This window comes from Crinia signifera, chromosome 4 (assembly GCF_055691185.1).
Source record: "Crinia signifera chromosome 4, ASM5569118v1, whole genome shotgun sequence".
NCBI classification, from domain to species: Eukaryota; Metazoa; Chordata; class Amphibia; order Anura; family Myobatrachidae; genus Crinia; species Crinia signifera.
Genome location: NC_139220.1, coordinates 57543544 through 57570367, shown reverse-complemented (window position 1 = coordinate 57570367; position 26824 = coordinate 57543544). Strand labels below are relative to the sequence as shown.

Genomic DNA, 26824 nt, shown 5'->3' with positions numbered 1-26824 from the left:
GTGTTTTCAGACACATCCCCTCGTATGTTACCAAGGGGATTTGGGGGCGGTGCTTACCCTGAGTTTGAATCCAGCTAATACCAGTCACCCTAGGGCACAAGTGAGAAACAAAAGTTTTGGTGAGTTAATATGAAAGAAGTAAAAACAAGGGGTGAAAAATGCTAGAAAGTATAATATTATTTAGTTTGCCTAAACATCAAAACAGTCACAGGTTACACCAGTATGTGACCAGAAAGTGATTCTTTGATTATTATTATCAAACCTCCCAACTGTCCCGCTTATACAAAACTGGTGCCGTCAGTGTTCTGGGTGAGGGAGGGGCAGTTGGGAGTCGCTCCCCCCCTCCGTGAATAGACGTGTGCACAGCGTCTATTCCTGCAGCCAGAGGGGCTGGGGGCACCGTGCCGGAAATGTGGCGTGGCCTCGCGGCAGTATAGGCCATGCCCCCTTTCTGTGAGGCCACGCCCCAAAAAAATCAGCACACAAACTGTCCCGCAGACCTGCACACAAATGTTGGGAGGTATGATTATTGTTGTTGCTGTTTGTTATTATTATATTTTGTTTTCAATATGCACCTTGTGACAATTTGGACAAATAGTCATAAATAGAGACAGGATTATATGCAATTGCATATTTGCATATGCATTTGCATATTTTGCCCATTCTCACTGGTTATTGCATATTTTACCTAAAATCTAGTGATGGTGCATATTTTAGGCCCTGCCCCCTTTCCACGCGCGAGTCACAGCACTGCTTTGCCCTGCTGCTGCTGGCCAGGTAGTGGTAGAGTGTGCAGGCTGGGGCAATATGTACGCAGTGTGGGGATCCTTGGATATACGCTATGTCTGACACTGCTCTAGGCTGCCAAGCCATGTTGATAAAAGTCAGTCAGGGCGGATGCCATTACGGAGCTCCTGAACCTTTGCCTGCCCCTGGCCTGGGACTTTACACCAAGAGACAGACTTCTGCAGCAGAGGAGGCCGGCAGAAGGGTTGTGATATCACTGGGCGCAGAGGACATACCATGTCACAGTGAGTATGTGGCGCACGGAGGAAGCCTTCCACTGCGCCGCCCTCACACGCTATGCTGACATTTGATCCATCGGCACTGGAGATGAGGCTCCGTGTAGTTGTTGCAAGAAGAGCTTTGAACGCTGCAGTCTGCTGTAGCAGCCAGGAAGAAAAAAAATCCTGTGTACAGCACTAGACATCTGCAGATGCTGTGGGCCTATTTTTGAGGTTTATTTGCAACTAATTGTGTGCTGATTTTTAAATAAATAAGTTAAAAATGACTTTTTTTATTCATTAATGTAGCATATTTTAACACTTTTCATGCATATTTTACATATTTTTCATGCATATTTGCATGCATATTTCAAGCTTTTTATGTTGCATATAATCCTGTCTCTAGTCATAAACCATCCAGACACAATGTATAGATGATGAAATTCATGTCTGGTGTAATTCCTGCAGTTTGCATTCCTGTGCTGCACAATAAAATAATCCCCTTATTTCTCTGAAACCTTACAGAACATTTGAGAAAAGATTAGCAGTTGTGTAAATGAATGCAAACTACAACATTAGCAAATCTTTCCTTTTCTTTTTTAACCCCTTCCCGACATTTGACGTATATATACGTCATGGTCGGGAAGTACTTCCCGACACATGACGTATATATACGTCATGGCTGAAAACTGTCACTGCGTCTAGAGACGCAGTGACAGAGGGACAATGTCTGCTGTCCCTGACAGCAGACATGTCCCTGCGTGCCCGGGGGGGGCTGCGATGCCGCCCCCCCGTCGCCGATCACTGTGATTGGCTGTTCAGTGTGAACAGCCAATTACAGCGTTTTCTGTGTCACCGGCGAATAACGTTCGCCGGTGACATGGGATCGGAGGTGATTGGTGCTGTAAAGTACAGCACCAATCACCGTGGGGTGTAAGGGTGACACTGGTGTCACCCCACCTCACCCCGCCCGCCCCCAAAGGCCGTGATTGGTTCGTCGGACCGACGGACCAATCACAGCCATGGAGGGGGGTTTAAACTAACGGTGACTGCACTGCAGACGCCATTCCGGTCTGGAATTGCGTGCAGTGTGGTCACCGTGCCTGGCTGCCGCAGTATACTGACCTGATCCGTGCAAACCGTGCAAAATACTTACCTGATCACTGCCTGGATCTTGCTACTTGTGTTGTGCTGTGTTGTGCTGTGTTGTGCTGCTGCAGTTAGCTAGAGAGAGAGAGATAGAGAGAGATAGAGAGAGATAGAGAGAGATAGAGAGGCCTAGTGACAGAGAGTGCTATATTTTGCTGCAGTGTAATAGAGTTATAGATAGAGAGAGAGATAGAGAGAGAGAGAGATAGAGAGATAGTGACAGATTGTGATATATATTTTTTATATAACTGACTGCTGCCCCCCCTTTTGTGCTGATCACTATATCTGAGGTGATCAGCAACTTTTTTGGGGGTGCAGGGGTTTGCTGCAGTGTCATAGAGTGATAGATAGTGAGAGATAGAGAGATAGAGAGAGAGAGTGATAGAGAGTGCTAAATTTTGTGTCTGCTGCCCCCGCCTTTTGTGCTGATCACTATATCTGAGGTGATCAGCAACTTTTTTGGGGGTGCAGGGGTTTGTAAATTCCTGTCAGTGCTGCAGTGTCATAGAGTGATAGATAGTGAGAGATAGAGAGAGAGAGTGATAGAGAGTGCTAAATTTTGTGTCTGCTGCCCCCGCCTTTTGTGCTGATCACTATATCTGAGGTGATCAGCAACTTTTTTGGGGGTGCAGGGGTTTGTTTTTTAAATTCCTGTCAGTGCTGCAGTGTCATAGAGTGATAGATAGTGAGAGATAGAGAGAGAGAGTGACAGAGAGTGATAGAGTGCTATATTTTGTGTCTGCAGGAAATATATACCTGCCAGTTGCACCAAAGGTTGTGCACCTGCTGCCCCTCACCTTTTTTTTTTTTTTTGAGGGTGCTGTGGGTATTTTTACACACACTGTGATTTTGTGGGTGTCCTGTGGCCACTGTGCGCTGATCAGTGACGTACATCACTGATCAGCTTTTTCGGCACAGGGTTGATTTTTTTTTTTTTTTTTAAATAAATTCCTGTTGCCTTTGAGCGCTGTTCAGTGACGGTCGTTACTGACTAACATCTGTGCTCAATTTTTGGTGCAGGACCTTTTTTTTTTTTTTTTTTTTTAATAAATTCCTGTTGCCTTTGAGCGCTGTTCAGTGACGGTCGTTACTGACTAACATCTGTGCTCAATTTTTGGTGCAGGACCTTTTTTTTTTTTTTTTTTTTTTTCTGCACTACATACACACTACCTGGTTGAAATAAAGTTTGTACCCCCCCTACACTATACACGTGTTGAAACATTTCACAACCACAAACACAAAAATAAAAATGGCATCCCAAAGGTCATCCCAAATGTCATCCCAGTCATCCAGAAGAATGTACTCAGCGGAGGAGGCATATGCCATGCTTGCCTCTGACAGTGACACAGACAGTGATGCAAGCGGGGAATTTGAAGGATTTGTGTTAACCTCATCTTCCTCCTCTAGTGATGAGGGACCCCCTCAAAGACGCCCCCGTAGAGCAGCTGAGACCCCCCCCCCAATGATTGATCCCGTATGGATCCCACCACCAGCCAATTTTGAGCCCCAGGTTCCTGAGTTTTTGGCCATCCCAGGAATCCAATTTGATTCCACAGGTCTCAGAGAAATTGACTTCTTCAAATTATTTTTCTCTGATGATTTTATAAATTTAATGGTGGACCAAACTAATTTATATGCCCAGCAGTTTATTGCTCAAAACCCCACGTCATCATTTGCTAGGTGGACCCCTGTAGATGCAGTAGAGATGATGGCGTTTTGGGGTCTGGTGTTTCATATGGGCATAGTAAAAAAGCCAGAAATTAGGCAATATTGGAGTACAGATGTTCTGTACAGCACCCCATTTTACCGTATGGCCATGACCCGGACTCGTTTTGAGATGATCCTTAAATTTCTGCATTACAGCGATAATGCACAGTGCCCACCCAGAGATGATCCCACCTTTGACCGGCTATTCAAAGTCAGGCCGGTCATTGATCATTTCAGCGCCAAATTTGAGGAGATGTACATCCCCCAACAATTCATTTGTGTGGACGAGTCCCTTTTACATTTTAAAGGAAGGGTTAAATTCCGCCAGTACCTTCCCAATAAGAGGGCAAGGTATGGCATAAAATTGTATAAACTGTGTGAAAGCACCTCAGGGTACACCCACAGGTTTAGGGTATATGAAGGGAAGGATTCAAGTATTGAACCGCCAGAATGCCCCCCCTCCCTCGTAGGTGTTAGTGGAAAAATTGTCTGGGATTTAGTGCACCCCTTCCTGGATAAAGGTTATCACCTCTATGTGGATAACTTTTACACTAGCATCCCCCTGTTTAAGGCCCTTGGTTCAAGAGGTACAGCAGCTTGCGGTACTGTGCGCAAGAACCAAAGAGGCCTCCCAAAAACGCACATTGCCCAAGTAATGAGAAGGGGTGAAAGCAGGGGAATATGCACTGAAAATATGTTGTTGGTCAAATATAAGGACAAGAGGGATGTCCTTATACTGACAACAATTCACGGAGACAGTACCACCTCCGTCCCTGTACGAGGTACCAGTACCCACACCACAAAACCTAATTGTATCCTGGATTACAATAGGTACATGGGCGGAGTGGATCTTTCAGATCAGGTACTGAAGCCGTACAGTGCCCTGCGGAAAACAAAAATCTGGTACAAGAAGCTGGCCGTGTATATCATCCAGATGGCACTGTATAACGCTTACGTGCTATTCCGTTCTACCGGCCAGAGGGGGACATTTATGCACTTTCAAGAGGAAGTCATAAAGGGCCTGATATTTGGGAACCAGCAGGCAGAGGGCCCCAGTACTTCTAGTACTGGCCCCCGTATTGTACCAGGGCAGCATTTTCCCAACGAAATCCCCTCCACTGCAAAAAAGGGCAGGACACAAAAAAGGTGCAAAGTTTGTTATAAAAGGGGAATAAGAAAGGAAACTATTTTCCACTGTGAAACTTGCCCTGACAAACCTGGCCTTTGCATAAAGGAGTGTTTTAAAATATACCACACATCTATGGATTATTAGGTCCATCAATTCACCGTGCATCGGGGGTCTTGCTAATGCCACATAGCACCCACCATTCATTCCACCTGAATCTGAGCCGCAAAATCCAAAAATCACTCCTTCCCTTCTGAGTCCTGCCATGCACCCAACTGGTATTTTTTGGTCACATATGAGGCATTGCCATACTCGGGAGAAATTGGGGCATATATTTTGGGGTGCTTTTTCTCCTTCAAACCTTGTGAAAATGAAAAATTTTGAGCCAGAACTGCATTTTTGTGTAAAAAAATGTAATTTTGCCCAGTTGTATCAAAATTGGTGAAACCCCTGGGGGTTTGAAATGTACATTATACCCCTAGATGAATTCCCTGAGGGGTGTAGTTTGCAAAATGGGGTCACTTGTGGGGGGTTCCACTGTATTGGTGCTTGGGGGGTCTTGCTAATGCGACATAGCACCCACCATCATTCCACCAGAATTTGTGCTGCAAAATCCAAATATCACTCCTTCCCTTCTGAGTCCTGCCACTTTTTGGTCACACATGAGGCATTGCCGTACTCGGGAGAAATTGGGGCACAGATTTTGGGGTGCTTTGTCTCCTTCATTCCTTGTGAAAATGAAAAATTTTGAGCCAGAACTGCATTTTTGTGTAAAAAAATGTAATTTTTCATTTTCACTGCCCACTTGTATCAAAATTGGTGAAACCCCTGGGGGTTTGAAATGTACACTATACCCCTAGATGAATTCCCTGAGGGGTGTAGTTTGCAAAATGAGGTGACTTGTGGGGGGGTTCCACTGTATTGGTGCAACATAGCACCCACCATTCATTCCACCAGAATCTGTGCTGCAAAATCCAAAAATCACTCCTTCCCTTCTGAGTCCTGCCATGCACCCAACTGGTATTTTTTGGTCACATGTGAGGCATTGCCGTACTCGGGAGAAATTGGGGCACAGATTTTGGGGTGCTTTTTCTCCTTCATACCTTCTGAAAATGAAAAATTTTGAGCCAGAACTGCATTTTTGTGTAAAAAATGTAATTTTTCATGTTCACTGCCCACTTGTATCAAAATTGGTGAAACCCCTGGGGGTTTGAAATGTACACTATACCCCTAGATGAATTCCCTGAGGGGTGTAGTTTGCAAAATGGGGTGACTTGTGGGGGGGTTCCACTGTATTGGTGCTTGGGGGGTCTTGCTAATGCGACATAGCACCCACCAAAATTCCACCAGAATCTGAGCTGCAAAATCCAAAAATCACTCCTTCCCTTCTGAGTCCTGCCATGCACCCAACTGGTATTTTTTGGTCACATGTGAGGCATTGCCGTACTCGGGAGAAATTGGGGCACAGATTTTGGGGTGCTTTTTCTCCTTCATACCTTCTGAAAATGAAAAATTTCGAGCCAGAACTGCATTTTTGTGTAAAAAATGTAATTTTTCATGTTCACTGCCCACTTGTATTAAAATTGGTGAAACCCCTGGGGGTTTGAAATGTACACTATACCCCTAGATGAATTCCCTGAGGGGTGTAGTTTGCAAAATGGGGTGACTTGTGGGGGGGTTCCACTGTATTGGTGCTTGGGGGGTCTTGCTAATGCGACATAGCACCCACCAAAATTCCACCAGAATCTGAGCTGCAAAATCCAAAAATCACTCCTTCCCTTCTGAGTCCTGCCATGCACCCAACTGGTATTTTTTGGTCACATGTGAGGCATTGCCGTACTCGGGAGAAATTGGGGCACAGATTTTGGGGTGCTTTTTCTCCTTCATACCTTCTGAAAATGAAAAATTTCGAGCCAGAACTGCATTTTTGTGTAAAAAATGTAATTTTTCATGTTCACTGCCCACTTGTATCAAAATTGGTGAAACCCCTGGGGGTTTGAAATGTACACTATACCCCTAGATGAATTCCCTGAGGGGTGTAGTTTGCAAAATGGGGTGACTTGTGGGGGGGTTCCACTGTATTGGTGCTTGGGGGGTCTTGCTAATGCGACATAGCACCCACCAAAATTCCACCAGAATCTGAGCTGCAAAATCCAAAAATCACTCCTTCCCTTCTGAGTCCTGCCATGCACCCAACTGGTATTTTTTGGTCACATGTGAGGCATTGCCGTACTCGGGAGAAATTGGGGCACAGATTTTGGGGTGCTTTTTCTCCTTCATACCTTCTGAAAATGAAAAATTTCGAGCCAGAACTGCATTTTTGTGTAAAAAAATGTAATTTTTCATTTTCACTGCCCACTTGTATCAAAATTGGTGAAACCCCTGGGGGTTTGAAATGTACACTATACCCCTAGATGAATTCCCTGAGGGGTGTAGTTTTCAAAATGGGGTGACTTGTGGGGGGGTTCCACTGTATTGGTGCTTGGGGGGTCTTGCTAATGCGACATAGCACCCACCAAAATTCCACCAGAATCTGAGCTGCAAAATCCAAAAATCACTCCTTCCCTTCTGAGTCCTGCCATGCACCCAACTGGTATTTTTTGGTCACATGTGAGGCATTGCCGTACTCGGGAGAAATTGGGGCACAGATTTTGGGGTGCTTTTTCTCCTTCATACCTTCTGAAAATGAAAAATTGTGAGCCAGAACTGCATTTTTGTGTAAAAAAATGTAATTTTTCATTTTCACTGCCCACTTGTATCAAAATTGGTGAAACCCCTGGGGGTTTGAAATGTACACTATACCCCTAGATGAATTCCCTGAGGGGTGTACTTTGCAAAATGGGGTGACTTGTGGGGGGGTTCCACTGTATTGGTGCAACATAGCACCCACCATTCATTCCACCAGAATCTGTGCTGCAAAATCCAAAAATCACTCCTTCCCTTCTGAGTCCTGCCATGCACCCAACTGGTATTTTTTGGTCACATGTGAGGCATTGCCGTACTCGGGAGAAATTGGGGCACAGATTTTGGGGTGCTTTTTCTCCTTCATACCTTCTGAAAATGAAAAATTTTGACCCAGAACTGCATTTTTGTTTAAAAAAATGTAATTTTTCATTTTCACTGCCCACTTGTATCAAAATTGGTGAAACCCCTGGGGGTTTGAAATGTACACTATACCCCTAGATGAATTCCCTGAGGGGTGTAGTTTTCAAAATGGGGTGACTTGTGGGGGGGTTCCACTGTATTGGTGCTTGGGGGGTCTTGCTAATGCGACATAGCACCCACCAAAATTCCACCAGAATCTGAGCCGCAAAATCCAAAAATCACTCCTTCCGTTCTGAGTCCTGCCATGCACCCAACTGGTATTTTTTGGTCACATGTGAGGCATTGCCGTACTCGGGAGAAATTGGGGCACATATTTTGGGGTGCTTTTTCTCCTTCATACCTTCTGAAAATGAAAAATTGTGAGCCAGAACTGCATTTTTGTGTAAAAAAAATGTAATTTTTCATTTTCACTGCCCACTTGTATCAAAATTGGTGAAACCCCTGGGGGTTTGAAATGTACACTATACCCCTAGATGAATTCCCTGAGGGGTGTACTTTGCAAAATGGGGTGACTTGTGGGGGGGTTCCACTGTATTGGTGCAACATAGCACCCACCATTCATTCCACCAGAATCTGTGCTGCAAAATCCAAAAATCACTCCTTCCCTTCTGAGTCCTGCCATGCACCCAACTGGTATTTTTTGGTCACATGTGAGGCATTGCCGTACTCGGGAGAAATTGGGGCACAGATTTTGGGGTGCTTTTTCTCCTTCATACCTTCTGAAAATGAAAAATTTTGAGCCAGAACTGCATTTTTGTGTAAAAAAATGTAATTTTTCATTTTCACTGCCCACTTGTATCAAAATTGGTGAAACCCCTGGGGGTTTGAAATGTACACTATACCCCTAGATGAATTCCCTGAGGGGTGTAGTTTTCAAAATGGGGTGACTTGTGGGGGGGTTCCACTGTATTGGTGCTTGGGGGGTCTTGCTAATGCGACATAGCACCCACCAAAATTCCACCAGAATCTGAGCTGCAAAATCCAAAAATCACTCCTTCCCTTCTGAGTCCTGCCATGCACCCAACTGGTATTTTTTGGTCACATGTGAGGCATTGCCGTACTCGGAAGAAATTGGGGCACAGATTTTGGGGTGCTTTGTCTCCTTCATACCTTCTGAAAATGACAAATTTGGAGCCAGAACTGCATTTTTGTGTAAAAAAAATAATTTTTCATTTTCACTGCCCAGTTGTACCACAATTGGTGAAACCCCTGGGGGTTTGAAATGTACACTATACCCCTAGATGAATTCCCTGAGGGGTGTAGTTTGCAAAATGGGGTCACTTGTGGGGGGGTTCCTAACTTTTAGCATCTTATGGTGCCTAGAAACCTACATGGTGCCTAAAAAATAATCTCATAAAAAGGAGGCTCCAAAATCAAGTAGGTGCTCCTTCTATTATGAAGCCTGTGGTTTGGTCACCGTGCACACTAGGGCCACATATAGGATATTTATGAAAACAAAAGAATTGGGGGAATCAATTTTTAGTCACATTTCTCTAGTAAAATGTACTGTGTTCCTTAGAAAAATGTATTAAAATTGCAAATCTGCAAAAAAAAAGAAATTTTGAAATTTCACCTACACTTTGTTTTAATTCCTGTGAAACACCTAAAGGGTTAACAAACTTCCAAAATGCTGTTTTGAATACTGTGAGGGGTGCAGTTTTTTGAAATGGCATCATTTATGGGGGTGTCTCACATACAAGTCCCTCAAAGTCACATCAGAACTGAACTGGTCCCTAAAAAAATCAGTGTTTGAAATTTTCTTGAAAATTTGAGAATTTGCTATTCATATTGTAAGCCTCCTAGTGTCCCAAAAAATTAAAAGGAAGTTGAAATAATGATGTCAACATAAAGTAGACATATGGTCTATGTTAGTTATTCACTATTTTGAGTGGTAAGATTATTTGTCTCACAAGCAGAAAATTTAACATTTTGCAAATCGCTAAATTTTCCATTTTTTCACGATATTTTGGTATTTTTCACAAAAAAACACAGACTGTATTGACGAAAATTTACCACTAACTTGAAGTACAATGTGTCACGAGAAAACAATCTCAAAATCACTGGGATAAGTAAAAGCAAAAAAAAGTTATCCCCACTTAAGTGAGACATGTCAGATTTGAAAAAAATGGCTCTGTCAGGAACGCAAAAACTAGCTCTGTCAGGAAGGGGTTAACCATGAGAAGGTTTTGTGTTTTTCCACAAGCCAATAGTCAGAAAACGACACTTGGATATTTTACCAGCTTATCCAAAACATATTGGCAGAAATATATACCATGTTAGGTTTCCAATATTTGTACAGGTACACCACAGATTTACCAGCACCTGATGGTCTGGCACCTCTTTTAACAAGACAAATCAGGTGTGGAAGGATTTATAGGAGCAGCGGGATGGGGGGAGTCATGCTGCAGGGGAAGTCGCGTTGTGGGGGGAGACCAGATGTGTGTGGTGGGTTGTCGCTCTGCAAGACAATGCCACCCATGGTCCGGCAAAACACATAGGGTGAAATGTATTAGAATGAGAGTTTCAGAAAGTGAGAGATTTGGTTAGAAATATCCAGTTTTTTTAAAGCGGCAATCATTTACACACCAAATTAAAACTGGTTTTACAATGTAAATGATCGTCACTTTAAAAAAATTGCAGATTTCTTACCAAATCCCTCACTTTCTTAATTAGTGACCACAATTAGTGTACATGTGTCTCTTTCCTCACCATGCTTCCGGCTAGGTTACTAAATTCTAGTCCACATGGATACAAGCAAAAGTTGAATAAAAATCAAAACAAAAAACCCCACAATGTGTGCATACATCCCAAGTTTTGACATTGTGGAATTGGGACCTGTCCCGCCGAAGTCGCGTCCGGCCCCGAAAAGCTTGGGTGGAGGGGTGTGGTCTAGTGACACAACCCTCCATTTTTTTTACTTTGTTGGTGTGCCCAGCGCAGTAGCAGCTGGGCAGCCCCCCGGCTCCCTTCACTGGAGATCTTCATCGATCACCAGCTGCTCTGCTGGACATTTGTCAATCTGTTGAACTTAGACAAAGTCAAGCTTCTACCTGTCAACCCTTTGACCATGTCGATCTATTGACCCCATATTGTTTTACTAGACAGTCTCTAACCATTGACTGGAACCTGAGAAGCGTATAGGCTTCTATTAGGCTATGCTATTTAAAGATGGTTTTTCCTGTTGGATCCAAGCTATCCAGAGCTTGGTTCAGTGCTTAGGTAGTTTCACGGCAGCACTGGGATTGCATCGCACGCAAATCGCATGCAATGCGATTTAGCACTTCCCCACTATCCACATTTAGCACACACCCACTATCCACGTCACCCCGAAGCGTGGCGAGTGTATGCGTCCTCCCGACCTGTTCATACCCCCACTATCCATGTCGGCATGGAGTTGTTTTTATAAATTGTGGCGAGCTAAATCGCATCACACGCGATCAAATCGCATGTGATCACATGCGATTTGCATGCAATGCGGGAGGGGTGCCGTGAAACTGCACAAGTACCATTGCATCGCACGCACATCGCATGCGATGCAATCCCAGTGCCGCTGTGAAACTACACAAGTACCCTTGGTTCATATCAACCCTCTGAAAACTGCATTTTTTTGAGGTTTGACAGCTACTTTTGTGCCAACATTTGCTGTTGGCTAAGTTTGTAATGGCTATCTGGCTGATCCCCAGAGTTATCTTTCTGTGCATGACAAATACAGTAATATAAAAAAACAGAGAAACAGAACTAACTAGGTGTGAAAAGAGAATGTTTAATACCCAAAAGAATTGTAAACATTTTTAATGACTGAGTTTCCCTGGAAGCCCTGGTTCTTTGCTTTGAGGGGAAAGCGCTGACTGTAGGACAGTTTGGAGGTGTGAAAATGACATGTGCTACTACAATGCTGCGCAGAGTGAGCACACCACTCTTCCCGTGAAGTCGGGTAATAAGATGCTGTGTAATAATTTGTTAAGAAAAGGCAAATAAGATGTTTGAAAATAAATAATTTCTACAAAGTTCACAGAAGGTTCAAATAACTATGCTGTGGCTATTTCATAGTGTGTTCTATATACAGTAATAATTACATTCTGAATTATATAAAGGTGTGACCACTTGGATTACTATACATGTAATCTATATGTAGAAGTTTAGAGGTCTCTCAAGGGTCTAAATTGCTGTGTAAAAATTAAGCAGCCAGTATTTACCAGGCACAGAAAAAAAATAACTCATCCAAATCTTACTCTCTCTGCACATGGTACATTCGCCCCACCTGCAGTGCACATGGTTTTTCCCATTTTGAGAACAAATTTGCTCTGCGGTCAGGTCTGAATGGCCCATTGTTTCTCCCATTAGAGAAAAATGTAGCTTTGTGTTCCTTACTAATCCTGGTAGACTGGAGAAAGGAGCCAGTGCAGTTCGGAGAGATAAAGGGGTGAGAGATGAATTACAAACCAATTAGCTTCTAAAGGTCCATACTCACTGGGCCATTTTGCCCAGCATGTATGGACAGTGATGACCGCTGTCATCGCTTGGGGGGAAGCCGCTCAGTGCATAGCAACTAAGCTGCTTTCCCCCTGCCCTGCTAGCTGGGTGGGGGCAAAGCCGCCCACAAAGCCGCTCATCTGCTGGTAGCAGATGAGTGGCTTTCCTGTCGATGATGCTGGAGCGCCCATCACCGCTCGCTGCTCAGCGCCGGCGGCTTTGAGCTGAAAGCCGTTCAAACTTGGTGTTTTGAGCAGCATTCAGCTCAAAATCGCCCAGTGTGTATGGGCCTTTAGTGTCATTTTACAGATTGTTTGAAAAGTGACTGCTAAAGATGGATTAATTGGTACTCTCCACTTTATCTCACCCCAAGGTTTGATATATCTATCCCAGTTACAGATTTACCCGCGGTCATCCATATAAAAAAAAAGTGCAATATTAAATATGAAGGTACTTATGTAGTATCTGGGCTGCCGATTTTTTGATTGTATGCCTTAAGTTAAGGCATACAATCAGATGCGATGCGATGCGATATCGCATCGCATCGCATCGCATCGCATGCGACCATCGGATGCGATGACACGATTTTTCCATAGGAATCAATGTTAAAATGGACTGAGTCCATTTTAACATGGAATTCAATGGGAAAAAGGGGTCCTTTTCATACCCCTACTATCCAAGTGGGCATGGAGTTGGATATAAACCTGTGGCGAGCGTAGCGAGCCACCGAGCCCGAAGCGTGGCGAGCGTAGCGAGCCCCGCGAGGGGACACAGAATACCGTCCCCTCGCGGGGCTCGCTTCGCTCGCCACGCTTCGGGCTCGGTGGCTCGCTGCGCTCGCCACAGGTTTATATCCAACTCCATGCCCACTTGGATAGTAGGGGTATGAAAAGGACCCCTTTTTCCCATTGAATTCCATGTTAAAATGGACTCAGTCCATTTTAACATTGATTCCTATGGAAAAATCGGGTCATCGCATCGCATCGCATCCGATGGTCGCATGCGATGCGATGCGATGTACCCGATTTAGAAATCGGCAGCCCAGATACTACATAAGTACCAATATGAATAATTTAATACTATGTATGTTTGTTATCCTACAGGTTTTTACAAGAAAAATGGAAAATTAGTATTTTTAGGGTTGGACAATGCTGGGAAAACCACGTTGTTACAGATGCTTAAAGATGGACGAATGGGCCAGTATGTTCCGACGCTTCATCCCAGTGAGTACAAAAATGATTCACTACTTGTGCTGGTTAAGAAAAGTCAAAGTTGAAACATCATTTTTATTTGAATATAAGAAATCCTAAAAATCTACCATAGAACTAGATATGTTATATTTCACTAGTATTTGTGACCACACATAGCGGATCGACAGTGTCTAGATCAACCATGTTATGGTCGACCACGCTTAGGCGCCTAAATGTAGTTGGCCGAGCCTAGATCGACATTGACAAAAGTTAGAGGCAAGCACTAGGTCAACGGGAGCGTGATTGACGGGCACATGGTCAACGTGAGTTTTTCACATGTTTTTGGTGGATATGTCGACATAGGTCAACCTACTGTAGACACCAAATGGGTGTACCGTGTCTTCAGACACAGTGTCTCGCTACGCTCAGCACACGTCTATAATCTATTATATAGACTCTTTGCCCACGTGGATGGTAAAGTATGAACCAAGTCGGTCTAAATAAAATAAAAAAGTGAAAAACATGTCACTTTTGTGTCTGCCGATCACGTTTCCATTGACCTAACGCTTAAGTCTAACTTTCCTTACTGTCCTTATCTAGACACTGTTTACTCTCTTTAGGCATCTAACTAGACGCGTTTGACTAATTGTGTTCAACCATAACATGGTCGACCTAGACACTGTTGATCCGTATCCTAGTGGCCATCCTTTGGGGACAAATGATAAAAGGGTGAGCTTCTGATTTATGCACGGAAAAGCCTTTTAATACTGTACATTTTAGGCAAGTGTCAACATCCCCTTGTCTTTTGGCAAAAAGATGTTTAGTTAAATATGTTACATCATCTTTTCTTTGCTTTGTTTGCTTTAGAAAGATTCTTCTTTTTTTTTTACACATAGTTCTTATAAATACAGTAATTTGATTCTAGGAGATCTCCCTGTTCGCACAGGTCCAATTCCACCGCTGTCTGATGTTTTTGTACTGTGAATGCACATTGATCGCAATGCGCATGCACTTGGTCAAGTTTTGAACGCCATCAGCAAGGCGCTCGCAACCTGATTGCCAGGGGGTGCACGTGTTGGGTTTGATCCCTGGTGTTTCATGGGCGTGCCCGCAAAGATGGCGGTGCATACAAGGAAATGCTGGGAGTGTCCAGGCATATGCAGGCGTGTTTTAGCCTGCTAGGGGCACGTGTATGGCCTTGTCCCCCACCCGGAAATAGCTGTGTTGCTCGCAGCTGCCGATTTGAGTCCTGGGCTACGCGGTGGCTGCAAATACCTGGGAATAGAGGAGAAATCATTCAATGTTAAGTAAAAATCAATTGATTTTTCCTCTAAACGGCCACATACAAATGGATGTGTACTGTACTGTACCTTTTACACAACTGTTTGCAGCCCTGCAAACCCCTTTGTAAGGCGAGATTTCACAGGGCAGGGAATGGCTTTTACCTGCTCACTGGGCTCCAATAATGGTTAGACTTCCTGAGATACTGTGGCCATTCAAACTGTGACCTCTTCCTATAACTGTTAGAAGGAATCTCCATGCCTACTGCTTAGACCATATACTTGTCAAATCTGTGACTAAGACCTTTCTTATACTTACGGACAACTTTCTTATACTTACGTAGACCTTTCTTATACTTACGTAGACCTTTCTTATACTTACGTAGACCTTTCTTATACTTACGTAGACCTTTCTTATACTTACATACTCCTTTGCTGTTTTTTTGTACAAAGCTTCCGAAGAATTGACGATAGCTGAAATGACATTCACTACATTCGATCTAGGCGGACATGTCCAAGGTGAGCTATGTTGATTATATCTGTCAAATTGTTGTTGTTCTAGTGGGTTATCACCTATAAACAGACAGTGGCAAAAAACTTGTTTTCAGGATTTTCTAACTCATTAGGCAAGATATTTTGTTACTCGGTGGCGTTACTATAAATTTAGCTCCCCCAGCCAAAACCGTATCTGGCACCCCCTACCCCCCCATAATGCCCTTTACTCATTACATTAAGCCACAACCCATAATGCCCCTTACACTATACGCAAAACACCCCATAATGCACCTCACACTATACGCCACACATCGTAATGCACCTCACACTATATGCCACACATCGTAATGCACCTCACACTATATGCCACACACCGTAATGCACCTCACACTATACGCCACACACCGTAATGCGCCTTACACTATATGCCAAACACTGTAATACACCACACACTGTAATGGGACAATTGGGAGGTATGCTGACATGCTACCTAACATGTGGCACATAGCTGCTCACATGCTTGCACACAGACAGATGCTGACAAATGGACAGATCCTGACACATGGACACTCAGACAGTTGCTGACACTGATACACAGATGATGACACACAGATGCCGACACACTAACATATGCTGACACTGACATAGACAGCTAATGACACTGACAGAAGGATGCCTACACACAATGATATGCTGACACAGACCAGATTTGGATTAACAGGGAACCTATAGCTGCTGGGTGTGCAGCATGATCAGGGGGAAAGTATGCTACACTGTGTACATATACATACACACACAATCTATAGTTCTGGTACAAATAATAATTGAAAGCACACACGCTTCCATCTCACTGTAGAAAAACACAGTGTGAAAGGGTTAACCTTATTGTTGTGGCTCCTGCAGCAGCATGAAGAAGGGGAGGGCTCAGTAATTGGAGTGCAGGGTAAGAGACAAGTGACTGCCTTCAGGAGGATCAAAAGGTACAGGAAAAGAAGGTAGCAAGGAGGATGCAGCACCAGCCTGTGCTGACAGAGGCTGTGACTGAGCGTGCATGGAAATTGGAAACCATCCCAGTCCCACCTGTGCTGCTGGGAGGGAGAGGCAGGACATCAGCTGTGGGTCTGAGGGGCTTCAGGCTGCTGGCTGTGTGACAAGTGCAGCTGAGTGCAGAGCAGGGACTGGGAGCCGCACTTCCCGGTATTCTCTGCACTCCACACAGACCCCACTAGTGCTGGCTCCTCCAAGCCACTACGGGGTCTGCGGCACTATAATTATGCCACTGTTGTCATTGGAGTGATTTTAGAAATAAAGGAGCAGACCGATTGGAAGGCCTAATGGCAGAAACATGGTCCGACATTGAGGTTTGTAATGTGATAAGACTTCTGCATCTATAGCTGAAATTTATTGACAACTTATCTCTGTGTACAAAAGCTGTGCACCAAACCGGAAACTAGGTTACAGTTTGTTGCACTGTCTTTGGTAATGGCAGGATAGACGAGATGAGCAGCGATCCAGCCCGCCATGCACTTCCACCACAGATGACAATTAGTGCTGCATTGGTCTGATTCAGGAAGATAGATGCATACGAGTAAAGCTGGCCATGCACCTAAAGATTTTTTGTCCATCCTGGCTGGCTGAGACAAAAATATCTGGAAAAGTATGGGAACAACTGACAGATGACCATTTTATCCAAAATGTAAATTTGTCTGATTGATCATTTTTTACTGCTTTTCTGTGTCTCGGAGCAAGTTTTCAATTGTCATTTGCACCCATTTATTACCAGATTTTCATTGCAACCAGTCAGATTGGACAATACATCTTTAGGTGTAAAGTCAGTCCTGCTGATGAACTGAACATCTCAGTTTGATACTATGGACAACATTGGTCATAAGCTTCATGCTCTACACTTTATCGATATCCATGGCCGCCAGGACCCGACAGGGAGGGAGTAGGGGGGTGGAGTGGGGGCTATCAAAGCAGATCGAACGAGAAATAGACTTCCCAAAGGTCAGCCAGGTCTGTCCTAGAGAGTAAAAGGGACCCCAATGGTAATCCATATGTTGTGACTGATACTCTTTATATCAGCTACAGATGTAGCCAGCCTCCTTGTGCCCACCAGTACGACATATCCATAGTGCTGACGTGTGTAGTGGCAGGCCGACGGGGATGCGTGCGCCGCCCCATTCTGGCGGATGGGGCGGCGCATGCTGGCAGATGGCGATCATCTGTAATTTTGCCTTTGTGTTCCATGTTCTACGTCAGAAACTGCCACAAAACAGTTATCAGCACAGATGTATTTCTTATAGATAATTATTATATTGTTATTTTATCTGCTCCTGTAGCTCGCAGAGTGTGGAAAAACTACCTACCTGCCATAAACGGCATTGTCTTTCTCATTGACTGTGCTGACCATGAGCGACTGGCTGAAGCTAAGGCAGAGCTTGATGTAAGTATAAGCTAAAAGCTTTGCTAAGTGCTTTATCTGCTGCAGACCATCCCAAAGTCACATCAGTTTGTCATGAAGGACATAATCTATCATGTGTCATCTGATTAATATGTCGGTTTATGTACTTACATGAAACAGACTCATTCCATGGGAACACTCATTTTGAATATAAGTGTTACAGTATGGTTGATTTTACCTCCTATAAACGGTATGCGGTCATTGTCATGGTGAATGCAGCGAGGTGACAAGGTGCACTAATATGATGTCCATGTCCAGCTATTCGACATGGACACCAAGGAGGGAATTTACTAAGAAATGGAAATACGGGGGGGCGTGGCTTGGCTGAGCATGTGAGAAGACGTGTTCTCACTGAGCTCCGCAAAAATCCTCCAGAAATCCTGCATTCTGTGCCCTGACAGAGACCTGGCTGCCTCACCACTTTGCCCAGAGCAGTACCTAACAGAGCCCACGGAGTAGCGGCGCTGAAATCCAGCGGGTGCCTGGCTGCGAGAGGGATCCACGCCGTCTCCCGCACCGCTAGTGACCCCGCCGCCATCTTGGACCTGCAGACGCCGGAGCTCGCGAGCCATCCGGCACGCCTCGCGGGTGCCGCGAGGTAACAGACGCTGCCAGCACATCACCGCCGGCGCCCGACCTCCTCCCTGTGACAGCGCTGGTGACCCGGAGCAAAATCCTCACGCCCGCCTGAGACCCCGTCCCCCCGCCCGGCATACAGAGCCAGGAGGCGGCCGGCTGGACGCGGAGTCCTGACGCCTCCCAGTCTCACATCCATCGGGAGGCGAGGGACCCCTTACTGAGGTCTCCATCGAGGGTGAGTCGGGCAGAAGCGCCCAGTATATTAACTTGTGCCCAGCATATTAATTCGCGCCAAGCGGGCGCTGGGGAGGGGAGGCGGCGCCATTTTGGAGAACTGTGGAGGCCTGCATATTGACGCCTTAAGCAGGGAGACACTACTGGCACTCATTGTGACCTGCCTTGACCCACTTCAGCATATCTGGCAGGAGGGTGACGTGTGGGGGCCACTGGCCAAGCAGAGAACCCACTTCTCCCACTGAAGTGAGCTACCTTCCACCCTCTGCCTGCCCCCCGTGCCCCACAATAAGTAGCCTGTGGGAAGTCCAGGGTCCTTGCTGCAAAGCTAATCCCAGCATATTGCCCTTTGGCACTTAACCTGCGTGCTCCCTTCTACTGCTGTACATACTACCTAAAGGTCTCATTTTGCTCCATACTCCAGCATTGCTGCCTTATACTTGCATCATATACTTCAACATAGTGCCTTTGACTCTTCTGTCACTACATTCAGGACGCTGTTCCACCTAGAGGCTCTGTCAGGAGGACTGGCTTCGCACTGCAGTGACTCTGTACTCTCTGATATTGCACGTTGGCCTCCCTTATCCAACTATACTTTTGTCCCCCTTGATCTCTGCTGACCTTGCCGCCTACTACCCCCTCCTGTCTTCGGTGCTACGGCCCTCCCTGAGAGAGGAGTGATTACCCCCCCGCCGCCTTGCGGACCAACCATCCAGAGTGCCGCATCAATATATAACTCCGACAATAAGCCTTTCCCGATATAAGTCCTAGGCCACCCTTGTGCCATGGGGAAAACGGGAGGCCCCTCCGCAGCGACTAGATTGGAGAAATATGCTCGGGGCTCCCAGCCCCCCCCCTCCAGCGCAGTCAACGAGCCGAGCTGAATCTCCAAAATCCCCAAATGCGGATGAGGACTCTCCCCCCACTGACACGGCTGCCCAGTCCACTCAGCAGATCCTCCTAGCCATATCGGCTACTGAGCAGAGAGTCATGGATAGAATTGGCCAAGTACAGTCTGACATCTCCCTCATTCGCCATGATATGCAGAAGGTCCGTGAGAGGGTGGGGGAGGCCGAGCATAGGATATCAGACCTGGAGGATGTGACTAATCCCCTTAAAACAGCAGTGGCAGAACTCACTACGCAAATGGCGGCCGTTAAGTCCAAGATATCAGATATGGAGGGGCGCCTTCGCCGCAACAATGTGCGATTTGTTGGACTGCCCGAAAGAACAGAGGGATCTTCCCCGGAGAAATTCTTAGAGAGATGGTTACTAGAGACATTTTCCCCTGATGACTTCAGCCGGCAATTCACAGTTGAAAGGGCCCACCGGCTTCCCGCTGGAGCCCCGCCACCGGGAGCCCCCCCACGCACCTTTATAGCTAGATTCCTACACTACAAGGACAGAGACGCTGTCCTCAGGCTGGCACGGGAGAGAGGTCCCCTCAAAATCGACAACCAGGTGGTGGCGGCGTTCCCCGACTTTGCGGCAGATGTCCAGAAAACACGGGCACAATTTCTACAAATTAAACGCAAGTTACGAGACCGGCAGGTGCAGTATTCCATGCTGTTCCCGGCCCGGCTCAGGGTGGTGGCGGATGGTGTCACCCACTTCTTCAATTCTCCACAGGAGGCGGAGCAGTGGCTGGACCGCAGGCCACGGCACCAGAACTGACACATGTCCTGTGAGCATAATTGATCTAATACCCCATAAGTGGGGCAGCTGGGGAATCTGTCTACTCATACTGTTTAATAATTTTGTATATCTAGCTCAGGATGTACTCCATTCTAAGGAGCTCAAAGTATGCTAGGAAATAGTTATTAGTCTATAGGTGATTACTATTACCTATACCCCTTAGTTAGCACAGTTAGTATTTTGATTGGGAAAGTTTAGTTCTAGCTGTTACTGGGATCCAAGGTATATCTAATGTTCGGTAGGTATACAGGGTGGGTTAGGGTTATTGGGGGGATTGTTCTATTACTGTTTTCACTGCTTTCTCTTTTTTTAGTTTTTTTAATTTTTTTAAAGGTAATGATGTGTATGGGGCTGATGTATTCTTGTATAAGTAAGTGTCTGCATAGCTACCGCTCCATTCCGGGGGTGGGGGCGGATATCCGGGGGCTCCGTGGGCCTAACCATCACACATGTGGGTCGTGGGAGTGCCAGGTTTTTACTAAATTCCAATGCCAATCAGACTACACCCTCTTACTATGGGCAATGATATGCCTGTTTGCCCCCTGCCCGGGCGATGTGAGCCCTCCTTCCTTCTCGCCTACTCTGCTCTTCACCTATGCCTCCCCCTAATGTAGTGGCGGGGCTCCGCACACTCGGTTGGAATGTGAGGGGCCTCAATGACAGGGTCAAACGTTCACTTGTGCTTGCGGAGGTTAAAAAGCATGGAGCAGACATAGCCTGCCTATCTGAGACCCACCTTACTGGTACTAAAACTATGTCCCTAAAAAAACCCTGGGTGGGACATATGTTCCACTCCACCTTCTCTAATAACGCCAGAGGAGTTACAATCCTAATTAAAAAATCTATCAACTTCCATCTCACTCATCACCAGATTGACCAATACGGTCGCTATGTTTTCCTAAGGGCAACTGTTAACCATATCACCTTAAATATCCTTGCAGTATATGTACCCCCCCCCTATAGTAATGAGGTACTTAAGAAGGCTGTGACATTCCTTGCCTCTTTCCCCTTAGCCCCTACGCTATGCATAGGGGACTTCAACAATATTCTAGACAAATCGCTGGACAGATGGACGGCTGCGGGCCGCCCTCCTTCTCCCCCGGTCCCCACGCCCACCCCGTTTGCTAGATTAGTTGATGAGCTGGACTTGGTTGACGCCTGGAGACATAGAAACCCCATGCAGAGACAATTTTCATGTTTCTCCCCGGGTCATCAATCGTTCTCTAGAATAGACCTTGCTTTGGTGTCTCCGGACCTACTACCCAAAATTATTACGGTGGAGTATCTCCGCAGAGGGATCTCGGACCACTCCCCCCTGTCTATTACTTTGGATATGCTGCCTTCCAGAGGTGCTCGCACCTGGAGGCTTAATCCTTTTTGGCTCACACTTCTGGCTGACGGAGGTGGGCTGGTGGGGGAGTGGTCTGCGTTCCATGAGGACAATGCTTCATGCCGGGACCCAGTTATTAAGCACGAGACATTTAAAACAGTCATTCGTGGCTCCCTTCTAAAAAGAATAGCCAATGTCAAGAGGGCGGGTCGGGAGGAGGAGGCCAAACTTGAGGAGGCGTGCTCACTGGGTGAAGCTGAATACCTACGCTCTGGCCTCCCAGAAGACAAAATACGGTGGGATGTGACACGTAAAATGTGGACTGACCACTTGTTTGACAAGTCTAAACGTAAGCTTCTATTCTCGGCCCACGCTAGATATTCCCAGTCTGACGTAGGGGGTAGCTATATGGCGTATCTCGCCCGTGACGAGAGGTCCGCCTGTTCCGTCCAAAAAATATGTGACGCACAGGGCAGGGAACACTTTACAACGCCAGAGATCGCACAGACCTTTCTAGCTTTCTATTCCTCACTATACTCGTCCCGGGCGACATATACACCATATCAGCTAGAACAATTCCTCTTGGATATTAATATACCGTCCCTATCCCAGCAGTCAGTAGCTCTGCTTGAATCAGATATCACCTCCAGTGAAATTGATGCGGCCATATCCTCATTCCCCAACAATAAAGCCCCTGGTAGCGATGGTATACCAATAGAGGTATATAAAAAACATAAGGAATTTTTTGTACCCTATCTGCTCCAGCTTTATGCGGACCTAAAACAGGGGGGCGCCCTACCTCCATCTATGGCAGAGGCAATTATTGTTGTTATCCCCAAACCAGGTAAAGACCCCTCCTTCCCAGACTCTTACCGCCCCATTTCACTTCTCTCAACGGACGTGAAAATACTTGCCAAAATCTTGGCAACTAGACTCAACTTAGTGGTTACCACCGTTATAGACGAGGACCAATCTGGCTTCATGCCGGGCCGATCAACCACTCGTAACCTCAGGAGATTATACTGTCATTTACAGGGGAGCAACTTGGATAGGTCGGAGGCAGTGGTGGTGTCTCTGGACGCTGCCAAGGCCTTCGACTCTGTGGAGTGGGATTATTTATGGGGGGTCCTGCGCAGATTTGCCTTTGGCCCTAATTTTATACAATGGGTACGCCTGCTATACTCATCCCCAGTAGCTCGTATATCAGTTAACGGGTATGTGACGGAGACATTTCCCCTTGGTAGAGGTACTAGGCAGGGCTGTCCGCTATCACCTGCCCTTTTTGCCCTTGCCATTGAACCCATGGCCATTATGCTTCGTGACTCCCCGGTGGTCAGGGGCGTTCCTCTGGGGGGGAGGGAAGATGTTGTTGCATTATATGCTGACGACACCCTTCTCTTCCTGAGGGACGCTGGAACCTCCTTGGAGGGAATGCTGCAGATAGTCCAGACCTTTGGAGTCTTCTCGGGTCTCCTGGTCAACTGGGGGAAATCTAGTATCCTCCCTCTCTCGGGAAAAATACCGGAGAGACTGCCAACTGCCTCCCCACTACAGTGGGTCCTCAGGTTTAAATACCTGGGGGTCTGGATCACCCCTAAAATTCCAGATTTTATAGACCTTAACATCAATGCGGTTACTAAAGACCTTAAGGCCAAAATACATATATGGAAGAAGCTCCCCTTGATAGTCATGGGCAGAATCAATCTCATCAAAATGTCTATTCTCCCTAAATACTTGTATCTGCTCCAGCACTCCCCGATCTACATACCTAAACATTTATTCATGACCATTAATACCCTCCTCTCCTCTTTTATATGGGCAAACAGGCCACCTAGGATAGCCCTTAAAACCCTTACTAAACCACGAGCGGATGGAGGTCTGGGACTGCCTGACTTCCGACTCTACTACTTTGCAGCACAGTTGGCACATATTTCTGATTGGATCCTGGGAAGATCCGGCCCCACTTTTGAGGGGTCATTTACCGAGTGTGTGGGGTCCCGCCTCCCCCCTCTCCAGTTCCTTCTCTCTTCTCCCTCCAAGCCTACTCTATCCCCTCTTTTCAGGCAGGCAGTACTGGTTTGGCGGCAGTCTCATAGGGTGTGCGGTTGGGGAGGGGTGGATGGGGATACCCCCCTATGGTTTAACAAAACATACCCGGAGTTTGAACAGCTATTATTAGAGGGTTTCTGGTTGGGGGCGGGTCTCGTGTCAGTAGGCCAACTATATACCTCGGGAGTAATTAAAACGTTCCAAGAAATTTCAGGGGAACTTCAAATCCCAAATAGCTCCTTCTACCGTTATCTGCAACTTAGACATGCAGCCCAAACCCAGTTTAAAGATCCCCCCCCCCTCACTGCTGACTCCCCTCTAAAGACCCTCCTACGGAGCCTAGCTACTACAAAACAAGTCTCCACCATCTATAAGGACATCGTTAGCCGAGTTGACACTGATAGTCTCATCCCCCTCAGGGATAAGTGGGAATCTACCATAGGGGCCCTGGATGCGGAGCAGTGGGCTGAGATTCTAGACTCAGTTAGATACGCCACTTCATGCCTGAAATATCAGCAAGTATCATACTATGTACTGCACAGGGCCTACAAATCCCCGGTTTCCCTGATGCGAGCGGGATTGAGGCCGGATGATAAATGCCCCAGATGTGCAACGCCTGGTGCTGATTTCTGGCATATGATGTGGTCCTGCCCGCCGATTCATGACTTTTGGGAGATGGTCTGGACCGATGTACTTATCACTGACCCCTCTCTTCCTCCCTTTAACCCCAAATATTGCATATTTGCTCTGGGCCTGCAGGAGTCCCGATCCCCTCCAGTTTATAAATATGTGCTAAGTCTTATGGCCATTGCTAAGGTACTAATAGCCAGGAAGTGGTTCGATGTAACGCATCCAAATGTACACCATTGGAGGGCGCTTGTCAATGAGGTGGTGAGTCACGAAAGGTTCACCTATAGATCACGTGGCTCGCTCGGTCCATACGCTGCTAAATGGGGCAGCTGGAATGCTTCTAGACTGGCCTTGGCTACTGACCCACAATGAGGGCTGTATGCCCTACTACTATGCAACCCTGGGGCCTGGTGGGTGCCCGTTCCCTCTTTCTCCCCCCTGTAGTGTGATGCGGTCCATCACTTAATCCATTACACACCTTGCTGAAATACTTCAAATCTACCTCAGTGCCTATATGCACATCTAAGTATACATGGTTCAATATTGATTATTTGCTTTCTTTTTTTTTTTTTTTTTTTTTTCTCTTCTCTTTCCTTTTTTTACTTTGTTAGTTGGGGGGTGGTAGGATGGTACTCCATCTTAAGAGTACCGGGTTAAGAATGTCTGTTATTTGTTTGTTAAAGTTTAAAAAATATTAAATCCGAACAATCTATATGTGTACCTGATATAGCTAGTGAACAATTCACCCAAACGAATCCATTGCATTTGGAATGTATATTACTCAAAAAAATTGACACAGTCCTTTTTTTTTTTTGTTCGCTAGCTTAAATATTTTATTTTGTACAAACATTGCATGCATTGTATTCTATCAGTGCTGTTAATTATATCTGTACATTGAAATGTAAAGCTGTACACCTATTTTCATGTGTTTCAATAAAAAATTTACGCAATTTAAAAAAAAAGAAATGGAAATACGGCCAATGCCGAGTACAACTGCATAGAATCGGCATCAGCCGTATTTCTGGGAAACTCCCCCCCCCCCCCTCGGCCGTAACCAGCCCCAGGCTCAAATAACCAGTCCTGGTGTTAAAAATTCATGGAACAAACCATGTAGGGGTTCCCTGGAACTTTTAAATCAGCACCAGGCTCAAGGGCCAGTCCTGGTTCCCAAAATATGGGGGACAAAATTAATAGGGGCCCCCTGTATTTTGAGAAGCAGCACTGGGCCCAACCAGCCAGAAGGGTAATGGCACAGCCGGGGGACACTGGCTGAACCATTAACCCCCTGACCGGTCACACCGGGCAGGGACCCTGGGGGAGTTGGGATCCCCCAATAAAGGGGTCCCTCCTCCAGAATTAACCCTACTCGGGCTGAAGCCCGAGGCTGTCCCAGGGCGGTGGGCACCGGACCGGTGGTATTGTGTGAAAAAAAATAGGTTTAAACTATTGTGCATTGTTGTGGAACTACAAGTCACAGCAAGCCTGTACTGCATGCAGGGACTTTGAGAAGTACCCAGCATGCGGGGCAATGATGTAGCTCTACCACAATGGAAATAGTTAAATAATAAACACAGACACATAAGATAAATAAAACATTATTACATACTACAATCACTCATACTATATTTATCTAATGGTCCACCGCAGGTTGGTCCCCTTGTCCTGTAGAATACAAGAGCGGTACCTGTGGAATTAAATTATAATTACTAATGGCCTCTAGCCTGGCCCGTCCTCTTGTTTCCAAAATAGGTATCCAGGATTAAGAAAATAAAAAAGCGTCATGTCTCGAAGCCACGCAGACTGACAGAAGCGGAGAATGTTATTGTTTATATTCTGCGCTTCGTCCCCGAAATGCCTGATTGGTCACCTAGCGGCCAATCAGGAGCCAAATTTCGCGAGGGGGCATACACTTTGAAGCCTAGTTAGCATTCTTGAGCTAAATATTCAAATTCCAATAGGCATTTTCAGAACCACCTTACACCCAAGTCCTATAGCCACTGCACTATCTGCTATAGCCATAAATTGGCCACTGTACTGTCACTTTAGGCTCAGATCCTATCCAGACATAATAAAGGCTGAAAGGCCAGAGTAATGAGATCGAAAAGAACAAGGCAGCAAGAAACATATCATGCTCCTAAAATTAGGGAATCCTCAGGGATTCAATTTATTTTGCTTTCGATACCCATAGTTGTCATTTTATCACCTTGTTTCTTTAGACATGCATTATTATTATTATTATTATTATTATTATTATTATTATTATTATTACGATTGGTGTTTATTATTTAGCTTGCAATTTATTTTTTTCAATCAA

The 26824-nt window shown here is 45.8% G+C and overlaps 1 protein-coding gene across 2 annotated transcripts in view; it reads left to right on the top strand.

Moving 5' to 3' along the window:
• Positions 1-26824, top strand: part of SAR1B (secretion associated Ras related GTPase 1B) — a 111805-nt gene that overhangs the window by 69279 nt on the left and 15702 nt on the right. For both annotated transcript variants that reach the window (XM_083181801.1, XM_083181800.1), the window contains exons 3-5: positions 13668-13787; positions 15488-15553; positions 17872-17975. In XM_083181801.1, the coding sequence (XP_083037927.1) occupies positions 13668-13787; positions 15488-15553; positions 17872-17975 (290 nt within the window). The remainder of the gene's footprint in view (positions 1-13667; positions 13788-15487; positions 15554-17871; positions 17976-26824) is intronic.